The sequence below is a fragment of the Scatophagus argus genome, chromosome 7, assembly GCF_020382885.2.
Source record: "Scatophagus argus isolate fScaArg1 chromosome 7, fScaArg1.pri, whole genome shotgun sequence".
NCBI classification, from domain to species: Eukaryota; Metazoa; Chordata; class Actinopteri; family Scatophagidae; genus Scatophagus; species Scatophagus argus.
Window position 1 is genome coordinate 19,479,760 of NC_058499.1, and position 12,992 is coordinate 19,492,751.

The 12,992-nt window shown below is 40.8% G+C and overlaps 1 protein-coding gene across 2 annotated transcripts; it reads left to right on the top strand.

Annotated features, from left to right (window-relative positions):
• The first annotated feature begins 310 nt into the window (after positions 1–310).
• Positions 311–12,784, top strand: mlycd (malonyl-CoA decarboxylase). Of its 2 annotated transcripts, XM_046394737.1 has the most exons (5): positions 311–1,233; positions 5,867–5,979; positions 6,622–6,778; positions 7,183–7,335; positions 11,623–12,784. In XM_046394737.1, exons 1-5 carry the CDS (start codon positions 688–690, stop codon positions 12,166–12,168), a joined length of 1,515 nt encoding a protein of 504 aa, XP_046250693.1. In that variant the 5' UTR covers positions 311–687; the 3' UTR covers positions 12,169–12,784. The 2 variants fall into 2 exon arrangements, with proteins under 2 accessions (XP_046250693.1, XP_046250694.1); XM_046394738.1 differs by lacking the exon at positions 7,183–7,335.
• The last annotated feature ends 208 nt before the right edge of the window (positions 12,785–12,992 follow it).

Below are 12,992 nucleotides of genomic sequence, written 5' to 3' on the forward strand. Positions count from 1 at the left end.
TGATGGGTTTACTGTTTTTTCAGTCTAATGATGACTTCTTTTACTTAAATAGATGTTTCTTTGGGTCTCATGGTGAATGTTCCAGGTGTATGAAACTGGCTTCCTAAATGGTTAACACCACACTTTCTGTCAAACCCCTTGAATCAAAGCTGAAAATCTTCACCTTGTTCTCATGTTGAATGTTTCATTTCGAATTCAATGTGGTGGTGTACAGAGGCCAAAAGCAAAAAAAACAAAAAACTTCTACTTGTCCTGACTGTATTTCACAGATATCTGCTAGTAGATGAAAATAAAGCCACATATTGAGAAAAATAGTGTATATGAATTGGCTGACTACACAGGAAATAACTGAAACTAAATGTCTGAAGTGGCAGTAGGTGTAATATTGGTTCCATTTTTACAAAATTAACATACAACGCTTATATGGTGTTTATTTTAATCTCTCTAACTTCTTGGCTAAAAAGAACGTGAAAGGCTCCTTCCATGTGTGTTTTTATGTAATAAAGTTAATTCTGCTGAACTCCATACATAGTTTTGTTATGACTCCAACAACCGACCTGTCAGGGGCATCCAGTTTAACCTTCTAACTTTTAGTACTGTCTCTTTAAGAAGAGACCCGGAAACGGTTCTCTCCTGTGTGTTCACTGGTCGCGGGTCCCAAACAGACAGCTGAGTTCCCTCCCGGCCATGATATCCCACCCTGTTATCTGGGCATTTCGGAGCAGTGTGAGGTGCTGGAGGCGCCGAACTGTCCTCAAAGCGACTATCAGGGCCTCGGACGTCGGCGTTTGGCGCTGGTACTCGACTCCACTTCGTGCCGGTGTGACGGGCATGGATGAGATACTAGCGAGGGTTGTTGCACCCTTACCCACATACGAAACAAGAGACAAATCTCCTCCTCCTCCCGAATCAAACAGCTTGGAGTTCATGCACTTCTACAGTAGTCTGGATAAGCCAGGCAAACTCCTTTCCCTTACGAAGCTGTCGCAAGATTTCGGAGTAGACCACAAAAGTGTTTCAGAGCTCGCTGTGAAACTGTTGGACACTCAGCTACGAGACTTGGCGACCATTTTGCAAGTTGAAGACAGGCTGCGGTACAGTTTGACCCCCCGTTATAAACAGCTGCTTAATCACATAAGCAGGGTCGAAGGGGGAGTGAAGTTTCTGGTGGATCTCCGAGCCGATGTGCTTGAAATAATCTCATCCAAAGCTAGCGAAAGCCCACATATCAGGGTAAAGCATTTGTTTACTTTTTCTACGGGTGCTCGCATGAGTCAAGCGGTACCGTTCGCGTTTACGTATTTGTTACTGTTGCCTGTGCAGCTGAACCTGCATGTTCAGATATTAAGAGACATTGTATGTGGTATCAGCAGTGCAGCTACTACAACTAACCCCCGCATCGAGGCTTAAACTGCCCCTCTTGCTTTGCCTCCCACCACATAGATCACATTTCATCACAGCTTGAGTGCCACTTACCTTTGCCCCAGTTTGCCCTGCTTACCAAACTAGAGGAACTAGGTTAGATTTTTGTGTTTCTTCACAGTCTAGGTTAGGTTTTTTGCAGCTTGCGGGTTATGCAGAGCTTGTTTAGCACGAGACACTGTCAAGCTTAGGGCTTCCTTTTAATATTTTCTGTTTGTGCTGCGCAGATCATTACAATGTTGACCAGAGCTGCTTTCCACTGTTGCTGGAATGCTCTTGTGTTAAAATAGTCCCCTGTAGCAGTGTTTCTTTCTATATGTGAAAGTGCAGGAGCTACTATACTGCAGCAACAAGTTGATGTAGAGTAGAATACAAAGCAGGAATGTAATGAATATTTTGAAAAAATGAAAAGTGAAAATAAAATTGAAAGAAAAGCCTTCAGGATTTAAAAGAGGCAATGGTCCCTTTATTGTCCCGTAATGGCACATTTTTGGCCAGGTTTTTTTTTCAGAAAAGCTACCCTTTCCGGTGTCATTTGCTTCATTGTTCAAGTTCATGTTCAGTCAGACATAATTACAATTTTCAGTGCAGCTCAGAACTGTAGTGTAGGAGTTTGTATGCGCATGTTGGAATGAGAGCAGAATATTTTTCAGATAAAAAGCTTGTTGTCATGTTAATTCCATACCCTTAGTTTGTTCCATGACATTGCACAAAGTTAAAGCACAATTGCATACAAAGTGTGTAACACCATGGTTGTTTTCATGACAAAAATAAAGTAACAACTTGATTGTTTTATTTTGGGCTACAATTGATCAGTTAATGTTTCGGTGTGGAAAATGTAAAAGAATAGGGGGAAGAATGCCCATCACACTTCTCTGCAGCCCAAGGTTATGGCATGAGATTAGCAAAGCCTCAAATTATTAAAGCTGGAGCTCAGGACTAACACCAAACAAGTTCACACAGTGCTAATTAAACCTGTCACAGCCAGTGATAGTACATTTACCATAGTTTCAGTTGTCAGACTCTTCATCACTTAGGCATGTAATCTTTTAACCCAATAGTCCTTTCCCTTGTTTTCTCCATATTCTTAAATTGAATCTTGTACCGTCCATACTGTGTTATTTACAACATCTGTTTGTAGGTTTGGGAAGCTCTTTTAGAAGCCAGTAGTCTCTCTCTCTCTCTCTGTCTCTCTCTCTCTCCAAAAGTCTCTTCAACTTTGTGAACTATAGTTAGTCCTCTTGACCATGACATTAAACAGAATATATTCAGTTTTTTTAATCATTGAGTTTTTAAGCTCACTGTAATTAATGCTGCTAGGAGTCTCTCAAAGCAATGAGAACAATAAATATAGTTTGATGATGGATTGAAGTAGTGTGGGATCATGGGAGTTGTTGTCTTCATTGTTAATTAACCACCATTGCTAATAAAAATCTATCTGTCTATGACTCAGGCACAAGTATTCATGTATCAGGTAATATTTTACAGTTTTATTCATGCTATGTTTAGACACGCTGACCTCTTCATTCTCTGCCTCTCTCCCCACAGTTATAGAGACAGGCGACCAAATCAAAAGCTCAGATACTTTCAATAAAATTATGTATTTCTCTAGTTTTAAATGTAATTGGAAGCATTTGGCATACTGTGAGTACACAAGCAAATATGTAACAAATGTCTTTTCTGAAAAGTTACAGATTATGTGTTTAAATTTGACAAAAGTTACAGAACTGCTTATGTTTGTGTTTGTTAATCACCCTGGCTTGTATTCTTTATATTGACTCTTACCTTGACGTTGGAATCACACTGAGCTGATGTGAAGCTGCATTTATAAATAGCTTTACAGAAGCTTGCAAGCTGGAGAATTGCTATTTGTGTGTCACAGGTGTCACCAGAAGCTCTATAAGCAAAAGTCTGTAGTGTATTGTAGATGTAAACATAATCCAAACCAAGTGCAAAAATCCACCAATAAGAAAGATGCTTTGGTTTTATACTGGGAAACACAATTGGGGATTTAGTGGCCTAATTCAAAGCAAATACTCCAACTGTGTCCACGTTTCTCAGATACACTAGAAGAAATGTAAATTATTATTATTATAGATATGTGTGCCATACAAAGCTGTAATTGTCAAGCTAAAATTGGTTTGCTTGAGATCACTGGGGGCCGGAAAAGTTTTCTGTTATCTTTGTGATCAGGTTTAATGTTGCTTAATGTGATTTCAAAGACCCTGACTGCACTAGGCCAGAGGATTTCTAGCTTCTTCTCTCCCACTCAAAATCTATTCTATTCCTGCCGAGAGTTGATTCAGATGCATTTAATCTCAATAACCAAGGCCCACTGAGACCTTTTGTAGCTTTAAAAAGGTACGGGCTACCTACAGTGCGCTCACTTGTGCTGAGTGCAAGACCACCTTGGTCTTGGGGGTGTGCAGCGGTCTTTTCTTGTTGTTACCACTATTGATTGTGCTAAAACCGAGAAAAGGTCATGGTAAATATATATATTGATATCATGTGCTTACCAGTGGAGTGAAAAACAGTGATGCAGAAATAATGTTGCAGATAATCAAAGCAATACAGCGATACAATTTCTAAAATTGTTAAAGTAAACAAAGGATTTCACAACACTGCAATTACTACGGTTCTTGCATTTTAATTTCTACACTAGATTAGTCCCTCTTGGTTGAGCAATTGGTTTCCTCCTCACTCCTTCTTCGTCCAGGTCCATGAAAGAAAAATCTGAGATGTCATTTTAGGTCCTTGGGCCTTGGGATTTTACAAAGTACAGTATAAGTGAGGCTAACCCCCCCAACCCCCACCCCTCCACTGACAGCCTTTCCAGGCTGACAAGAGGCATGTAGCCCACTGGACTAAAGGTACTGGAGACACTCACACAGTTTGACCTGTAAACACTTTGACAGTCTGTGGTCATATGTCCTTGGATAGACAGACTGTTCCTTTCAGGCACTGCACTCTCTGTATTTTCACATTGTAACTTAAAGTGTCAGAGGCTGCATCAGCTCAGGACATGAGTGTCTCACTGCATTAATACAGCAGTGTCAAAAGTTGTTGCTTCAGGTTCTCTTCAGTGTGCAGAATTTTCTTCTTTTCCCTTCCCTCCTTTGCTTTGTCTCCCTCCTAACCTCAGGCTTCAAATGCTCACCCCTTCTATTTCAAAAGACTTGATCTTCTGCTAGGTCAATAGCATACACATCTCAGTTTGGCCTTGCTTTTGTGTGGGTGAGAATTGACTCCTTGAGGCAGCAGCTGCACTCTCAGGGGTTGTTGGTGTTTTTTTGTTTTTTTTTGTTTCCTCCCCATAGAAGTGCCAGACTGGGATTATCAACCAATATAGATTATTTCAACTCAGGCATTTTGTGAAATCAGAGAAGTACAAACACACATAAACACACACACACACCTAGGTAATGATCTTTTTTTTTTCTTTCCCTGAGGATTAGTTTTGACTTGCTCCTCACTCAACAGAATTTTCCAGTGTGCAATTTCTCAACCACAAAGCTGATTAATGCAGGCCATGATGAACATATGTGGGGAACAATTTCAAATTTTGCTTGTTTCGGTTTTGATAGTTACTCAGTGGGAGCTTCAGGTATTAGCTTTTGTACTATGACTTGAGATTGTTTGCTATTATTGTGATGGACAAGCCGGCAATAAAGTGAGCCTGAAGTGAACTCATCCTATGGAAACGACAATATAAGCAGTGTTTGTGTTTACGTACGTGCACCGTGTGCACTTGTTTGTGTGTTTGCAGGAGATTTTCTTTAAATGAAGTCTGACCTTTGCAGGAGTGCAGGAGAGGACGGCTGCTTTGAAATGGCAAATTGTTTATTGAAGTGCCTCCTCTACAACCATTGCAAGCTCAAACAAATCATTACTCATAATGTGAAAACATTCCAACATCATACAGACACCCATGGGACTGTACACCCTACACACTGTGTGAGATTCTGATATAGAATTGTTTATGGCCCCTAGTCAAACTTAAGCAACTTTGCTGTCAGTTAATAAGGTAGAGCTTCTGTGCTCTCTCAATAAAAGAGCTTGTGAGGTTGTAAAGTCTGTGTTTATTGAGTTGTTTGTAGCAGTCCTATAAAAGGAACAATTTCTATCAAATATTTTTATGGTTATTCTTTTATATAAGAAATGAAAAAAAATGACCAAAAAAATTCTTCCATAGCTACAGTGAAAGGACATTTCTTACGGTGCTTAGATAACTCAATAAAGCAGCTATCATGACTCTTTTTTATTCATCATTTGCAGTTACTTGCATGCTACTGCTTTATTATGAAATCCAAGTGCAAGATTCTGCTTTTAGTTTCCCAACAGACACACTGCAAAGGGAAAGAATGTGGGGAATTTTCTACTGTTCTGTGTGTACTCAGTTGAATGTGGTTGTCAGTTCTAAACTCTCACCATTTCTCTCTCCAAGGATCTGAACAGCACTCTGAAGAGTTTGCTGTCTGAGTGGTTCTCTGTAGGTCTGCTCCGACTGGAGAGAATCACCTGGCAGTCCCCCTGTGAGATCCTGCAGAAGATCAGCCAGTAAGGACATTCATGCTCCCCCACACTGTTTCTGTTCCTCCTCTCTCTCGCTTCCTCATTTCATTATAGTCTCCTATCTTACATACAAATGATGCAGCACAGTATGAGCCATTTGCTAAACATCTTCTTTGAACAGTGTTTGTCCAGTACAGCTCATCATCTTCAATTAGAGGTTTGAAAGTGGAACTATAACTTTCGTCTGACTTGTTCATCTCTGTACAGCATCAAGACAAGGTTTAAATATGGATACTTGAGATCCTTATTATACCAGAGCTAAACAATCTCAGCAGTCTTCACTTAAGCTTTGCTTTTATGTCTTCTCTATAAATTATCATCTAGTGCTCTACTGCATGACTGGACAAAAATTGCAGCAGAAACACTCCAATCTCTTGTGGAAGATCTTTTCAGAAGAATGGAAGCTGTTATGGTTGCTAAGCATGCAATGCAGCTATGTATTTAGAATGGTCAAGTATCCCAATACTTTTATCTGTATAGTGTATTTAAAGTAATTCTGCCCTCATTTTTAATGTAAAAAAATTTTATTCAGTAAGGGAGTGGAAAGCTTGCCAGTACCAGCAGTAACTAAGAAGGGCAGGGTTAATCACGCAATTAACTAAAAACTCACGATCATCTCTCTGCCAGGTATGAGGCAGTGCACCCCGTAAGAAACTGGACTGACCTGAAGCGCAGAGTGGGGCCGTATCGTCGTTGTTATGCCTTCACCCATGCCGCCATGCCAGGAGAGCCCCTGGTTGTGCTGCACGTGGCACTCACTGAAGACATCTCTGATAACATTCAGGTTAGATGCAGTAGCTGCAGGCTGTAATGGTTTGTCTCACTTTAATACACCTTGGAGGACAGTTAAACACCTGGGATTTACTGTTTTTGTTCCTCCTCTCAGCTGACAAATGGATTATTGCTGTGTGGAAAAACAATACTGAGACCTTTAAACTGCATATCCCTCTGGGAGCAACCTCTACGCTGCTGACTTCTTTCTCTTGTTGCTTACAGTGAGGAAAAGGTGTTTTTGACAACACTGAAATATTCCATGGTGTGAAATAGTGCAGCCATATCTACAGTTTTGCTCCAGCAGCTCTGAAATAGTTGCAGAGACTCCTAAACTGAGTGCAGCTCTCTAGTTAAGGAAAATGAAAACTGGCTTGTATCTGGGTGAGTCATGCTGAAGTTGTGTTTTTCTCTTAGAGCATCGTCCGTGAGTTTGCTACTCTTCACTCTGAGGAGGACGTGAATAAGATAAATGCAGCCATCTTCTACTCTATCTCCTCCACCCAGGCTGGCCTACAAGGGGTGGAGTTGGGCAACTACCTCATCAAGAGGGTGGTCCGAGAACTACAGGTGAATGTGGGTGGGAAGCTGGACGTGGTGTCACACATTTGTCAGCAAAAATTAAGACCTGAAATTGAAGTATGTTTCACAACTAGTCAAACTAAACTTAGGCTACACCTAAACACAAAATGCTTTGCTTACATACAAAGTGCAGTCAGGCCAAGGGCGTAATATGGAGCCACATCCCCATAAAAAGAAAAAAGAAAGAAAGAAAAACATTGAAAACTAATTTTTTGTAATAAAGCCTCATAGCTTCATATTACATTCTAGTTCTCTTCTTTTTAATACATTAGAAAATAATGAAATAATAATTCGGTTTGATAATGATTATTTTAGACATTAATGCGTGGTTTCTTCTCAGTGTATTTAATAAATAGAATTAATGTTTTCAAAGGTCATTCTGCTTCAAAGGTCATTCTTACTCTACATCAATTCAAATAGTGCCTTCTGCATAAATTTCAGATTTTTTTTCCTCATTGCTGTTGAGGAAGTTGCCATTTTTTTTAAAATTCACTAACAATTTAAATTCAGTAATGAACGTAGCCATTGTAAAATACTGGAACAGAATTATTTGATTCCATTATATTTGAAATTCCAGTGAAGGCTTGGGTAAAGCTGAGGTAAGGCATAAGGTCACACAAAAGGCAAGGTTGTAAACATCTATTATCTAAATACAATAACCACCAAAGTACCCCATCTTGTCTTATTATAGTGAGATAGTACCATCTTATCTGAATGCACATGACCCCGTACATGGTACAGACACAGCTGCTAGCTGCAGATCTCCTCAACTCCTTCTCTGTGGTGTAGTTGCAGAAAAGGTTCTCTGTCTCCACCCAGTGAACTGCATGTTTCACTCTGCATGATTCATTTTCTAAATTCTGTTAAATATAAGCTATATATGTACTGTATATTGGCAGCCTTCAGGTGTGGCACAGCTAGCGCAGTGTTATCTTACTGAGAAATGTAGCTGTAACGAGCAACATTTTTTGTTTGATCTCTTTTCAGAAGCTTTCAAGTTTTTTTCCTTTTAGTGCTTAATCATAAATCTCTCATTTGTTTTAGTACTTGCTGAATGCACACACACGTAAACAGAATAGTAGTTACCAGACAGGCAGTAATAAAACCTCATCCATCCCTCTCAATAAGCGCAGAAGAGCCCTTCATGCTGGGCCACTCCAGCTAGCACTTGTTAAATGATTGGAATACTGAATGCAACATCAAAAGCTACTCTACCCACCAGATGGAAGAACTCTTTAGTGTATCCTCATAAAGGTCAGGTTTCTGAGTTTTAAGTTTGTTCTACTTTCGTTATTCATACAAACGGACTGCAAGCTTTCCACTTATTGGCATTTTTATTGATGACAACATTATGTTTCATCTCAGCTGATATTGTTTTGTGTTTTCTGCTTCAGCATTAGGACTGTTTGTGTCAGAGTTCAGAGAGTAGCTATATTGTCCCGTGTTGTAAAAGCCTTACAGATGAGGAATGTAGTCCTGATCAAGAAGTTTAGACTTCTTGATGATGATGCTTTACATGGCAGCATCTTCATCTTCTTTGTTGTCTTTAAAATGTAAAAGGTAATCTGTGACTTGTGACTGAAATAATTCCTCTAGAGTCAAAGCCTCAGATATTATAGGTAGTTATGTTAGCTGGAGCAGGCCGGGGTTCCCCATTATTATACCATGGTCTGAGTGAATACTCGATTCTGATTGGCTAAAGGATGTCAGTTAATTCCTGTCAATTAATGCACTGGCTGCTCACCTCGACCTTAGAAATTAATTACATAGAAAAAGAAAAATCTAAACATATACAGGATTGATATGGGGACATGACATGGCTGCATAGCCAAATAGTGTTGTTACTCAACACACATAACATAAACATACAATTAGCTTGATCTGAGCAGACTAGAAATATCTTCTGTTGCCAAGTCATATCTAAGGCTCTTCCTTTTAACTGGAGTAATGAACAATGTTTGCATTGCAGAGAACCCACAGGTGTTACCAGGAAACTATAAATAAACTATAAATTAATTTTTTTTTTCTTTGGCAAGTGACCGTGGTGTAAGCAAGGTGTCCATAATGATGAATTATGGTCTCCACACTAACCATCAGTTCCTGGTAATAAACACCTGACTGGGCAATATTCCTTATCTGTATAATGAAATGTTAGCTACTACTACAACTACTGCTTGTGTTAAATAACATTTTTTACCACAATGTTGGTTCATCGGATATTTTTCAAAGACACTTAACAGCTAAGGAAAAATAAAAGCAAGTAAATCTAGTTTAGCTAAAGCTATCATGTGCCTGTCTCACTTGATAACTATCTCTCTTGCTTTAGCTGTCTAGCTGGCTGTCTGTGGCAGAGAGCACAGATAAGTTCAAGCACAGCTTCCAGAGATTACCAAGCCAATGCCAATTTTTACATGCTGTTTTTTTTTTCAACAAAAATCCTAACTTTCTATGGCATAAGACTTTTTATTTTGGGGAAACAGATGCCAAGAAGTCATATTCAGGTCTTCACTAAATATGATATGTAGATTTTGCTTTGCAGTGCAGTATACAACAAAATACTGCTTGGAAATTTAACTTACACAAAACCACAAAGCAGTGTTATTCTGCAGAGGCCCTGGCTTTCTGATAGGGCTTTACCTTACATAAAGGTGAAGAGAGGAGTAGCGCAGCCACAGAGGGACCACTGACTTGATGGATAGATGATAGAGTGGAAAAGAAAAGGTCACAGTCGTGATTTAAGGTGAAGGGAGGAGGTCTTGCTTGTCTTTGTAGATTGGACCCTGGAGCACAGTTCTGGCACTGCTCCAGATTTTCCTCTATATCCTTTCCTCCCTCTTCCTTTTCTGCCTATAGCCTTTTTTTCCCACCACAACCTTTCTTTGTTAACCCTGCCCGCTCTTGGCATGGGGAGCACCCAGTAGAGACAGAGGAGAACATGATACCTCAGAGTTAGAAGAAACACAAGGCAAGGGCCAGCAAGACATGGAAAGTGAGAAGGGTGGGCTTTTAAGTGAAATGAGGGTGAAATCAAGGAGGAAGAAGGGAAAACAATGTTGGAGAGCGAAGCTGACAGACAGCAGCGTGTCCCTCCTGGGGCTGTCTGACACTTCCACTTTCATCTGCAGCCTTTCACGCCTCTTCCTGCTGCGTCACTCTGTCACTTATCAACCCAGATGCCGGAGCGCGAAGATTGGAGGATTTTGGTGAGAGGAGATGGGAGAGGGGTGGAAGAGAACTCGTGAGATGGGTGGGTGGGTGGGTGCTGTATTGTGTGTGTGTGGGGAGGCATGACACAGAGACATGGGGGAGAGGCGAGTGACAGAAGAGGACGGGTATTAAAGGTGAGAGTGTAGGGGGCCGAGGAGGAGTTGCGGAGGGAGGGAAAGAGAGAGGGGATCATCCATCTCCATCAGCGGGGCAAGATTGTGAAGCAATGGAGTTGATTTGTAATGCCGTCCCTGTCTGACCCGTTAAAGGTTCTGAACAGCAGCCAAAGCATCAGCAAAAAAAAATTTGCTTTCAGTTTTGATACTGAAGTTGAAAGAAAGAGTGTTTGCCTTTTTCTGAGCCCTCTGAGTTCTGGTGGGGATCAAATCTCTATTTCCTCACATCTGTTTTCTCGATGCGTTTACCTTGTTTTCTCTTCCCCATCGCTTTCCAAGCCTTTGTCTCTCTGTTTTCCTCTCTGGCTAAGGCAGGTAGAGGCAGTTCTACGCTGTCTCCACAGCAATGTAAATGATTCTTCAACTGGGTGACATGCTCAGTGACTGGTACTAAAAAAAAAACACATATTAGTCAGCACAGGAAGAAGAAATCACAGATACTTTCTGGTAGTTACTGCAACTGCACTTAACAAACTGAAATTTTGTTGTCAAGCTCATGAGCTCTGAGCTAACATTGTCATACTCTTTCTCCAGTTTACTCATAAATTATCTGGTGTACTGCTTCGTGCAAATATATAATCCTCACAATACACCTACAGTATCCATGAAAGTGTCTCTCTGCAGTGTGTCCGATACACTGATGCTGCAAATCATGTTAGTATAGAAACAAATCTTTTCATACTTAGGTTATTATCAGTGACATCCTGTTATCTGCCATCTGCACTGTTACACTCCTTGGGTCCATAAATACCTTAAACTGTTTTAGCAAAAACACAAGAAAAGAGTTTCAACAGCTTGGTAATATGACACCTAGAGATACAAGAGTGCAAAATGGTCCTGGGTCTCTAAAGATATGTTTTAACTCTTTTAAATCCATCCTTCTGATTTCCAGAGCGAGTTCCCTCACTTGGCCCAATTCTCCAGCCTGTCTCCGATCCCAGGCTTCTCCTCCTGGCTCCAGGGCCTGCTCAGCCAGTACAGGAAGGAAGGCTGGAGCTCTGACCTCCTCTCTGAGCAGGAGTGGAAGGAGGTGGAAAAGGCCACTGACTCAGCTCCTGGGACCCCAGCCACAGAGGCCCTCCGCAAGCTCATTGGCACCAGTGAGTGGATGCACTCTGAACGGCTGTCTCGGGTCCTCGAGCCTGCCCTGATGCGTCTCTGCGCCTGGTATCTATATGGGGAGAAGAGGCGTGGCTATGCTCTCAACCCTGTGGCCAACTTCCACCTGCAAAATGGCGCCACCATGTGGCGGCTCAACTGGCACGCCGACACCAGCCCTAGGGGTGTCGCGAACTCCTGCGGCATCATGGTGAACTATCGTTACTTCTTGAACGAGACATCTAAAAACAGCGCTCTTTACCTGCAGAATAAGGTCATCACAGCATCAGAGCAGGTGCTGGGACTGGTGTCCCAATTTCAGAAGAACAGCAAACTGTGAGAAAGGGATGAGGATACTCCTATAAATACATTAGATGGCAATTGCTATCATTAATAAATTGACTGACAGACTTTGTTTTGCTTAATTTGTTTTCAGTATTTGACACGTTTGATCAAATATCCAAAAAGAAAACAAAAAAAGGTCGTGAGCTGATATTATTTTTGAAGTAAAATTAGAACGTTTCTCATGTGACATCTCTTATCCGTCTTATCCTATACTCTGTATGTAGTTCATAGATTTTTGCCTCATAGTGTTTCTGGGTGACACTGTTTGATACTGTGTAAGTGCTTCCCAGGCGAGAGACTGTAGCTAATGAGGCACGAGGCATCTATCAATGCTTTACCATGTTCCCGGATAACAGTGTGTGTAATGCAGACGCAACGAGGGAGTGCAGCTACTGGAATAAATGATGTTTAGATTCTTTCATTTGGCTGAACTGTCTCCCTGCAAACATCTTGAACAATGGGAGAATGTTGAAGTTTTTGTCTTGTTTTGTTCTCTTGTCATGTTTATATACACCTGCTGTCACACTGATTATTCCCACTAAAACTCAATACACAAAGGCATGAAATCATAGACTGGAAATATTATTTCATATTAAATAACTCAAACAAAACTAGCATTATTTCTGGCATGTATCATGGCTAGTCATTTTAAACAGTTGACCGTGTTCGCTATGATCCAGTGGGCTGAACCCTCATGGTACCTCCATTCAAGTGAATTTCATTTATTTATTTTTTTAGATAATTTTCTGTTGCCCACATACACACCACCAACCTCTCCAGAGAGTCATCACTGATGTTCTGACTGCTCTGTACAGGTGC

Excerpts from the sequence above, each read along its gene's own strand:
- mlycd (XM_046394737.1), top strand. The coding sequence starts at position 688 with ATGATATCCCACCCTGTTATCTGGGCATTTCGGAGCAGTGTGAGGTGC. Across the intron at positions 5,980-6,621 it reads ATCCTGCAGAAGATCAGCCA|GTATGAGGCAGTGCACCCCG; the intron begins GTAAGGACATTC and ends TCTCTCTGCCAG. Across the intron at positions 6,779-7,182 it reads ACATCTCTGATAACATTCAG|AGCATCGTCCGTGAGTTTGC; the intron begins GTTAGATGCAGT and ends TTTTTCTCTTAG.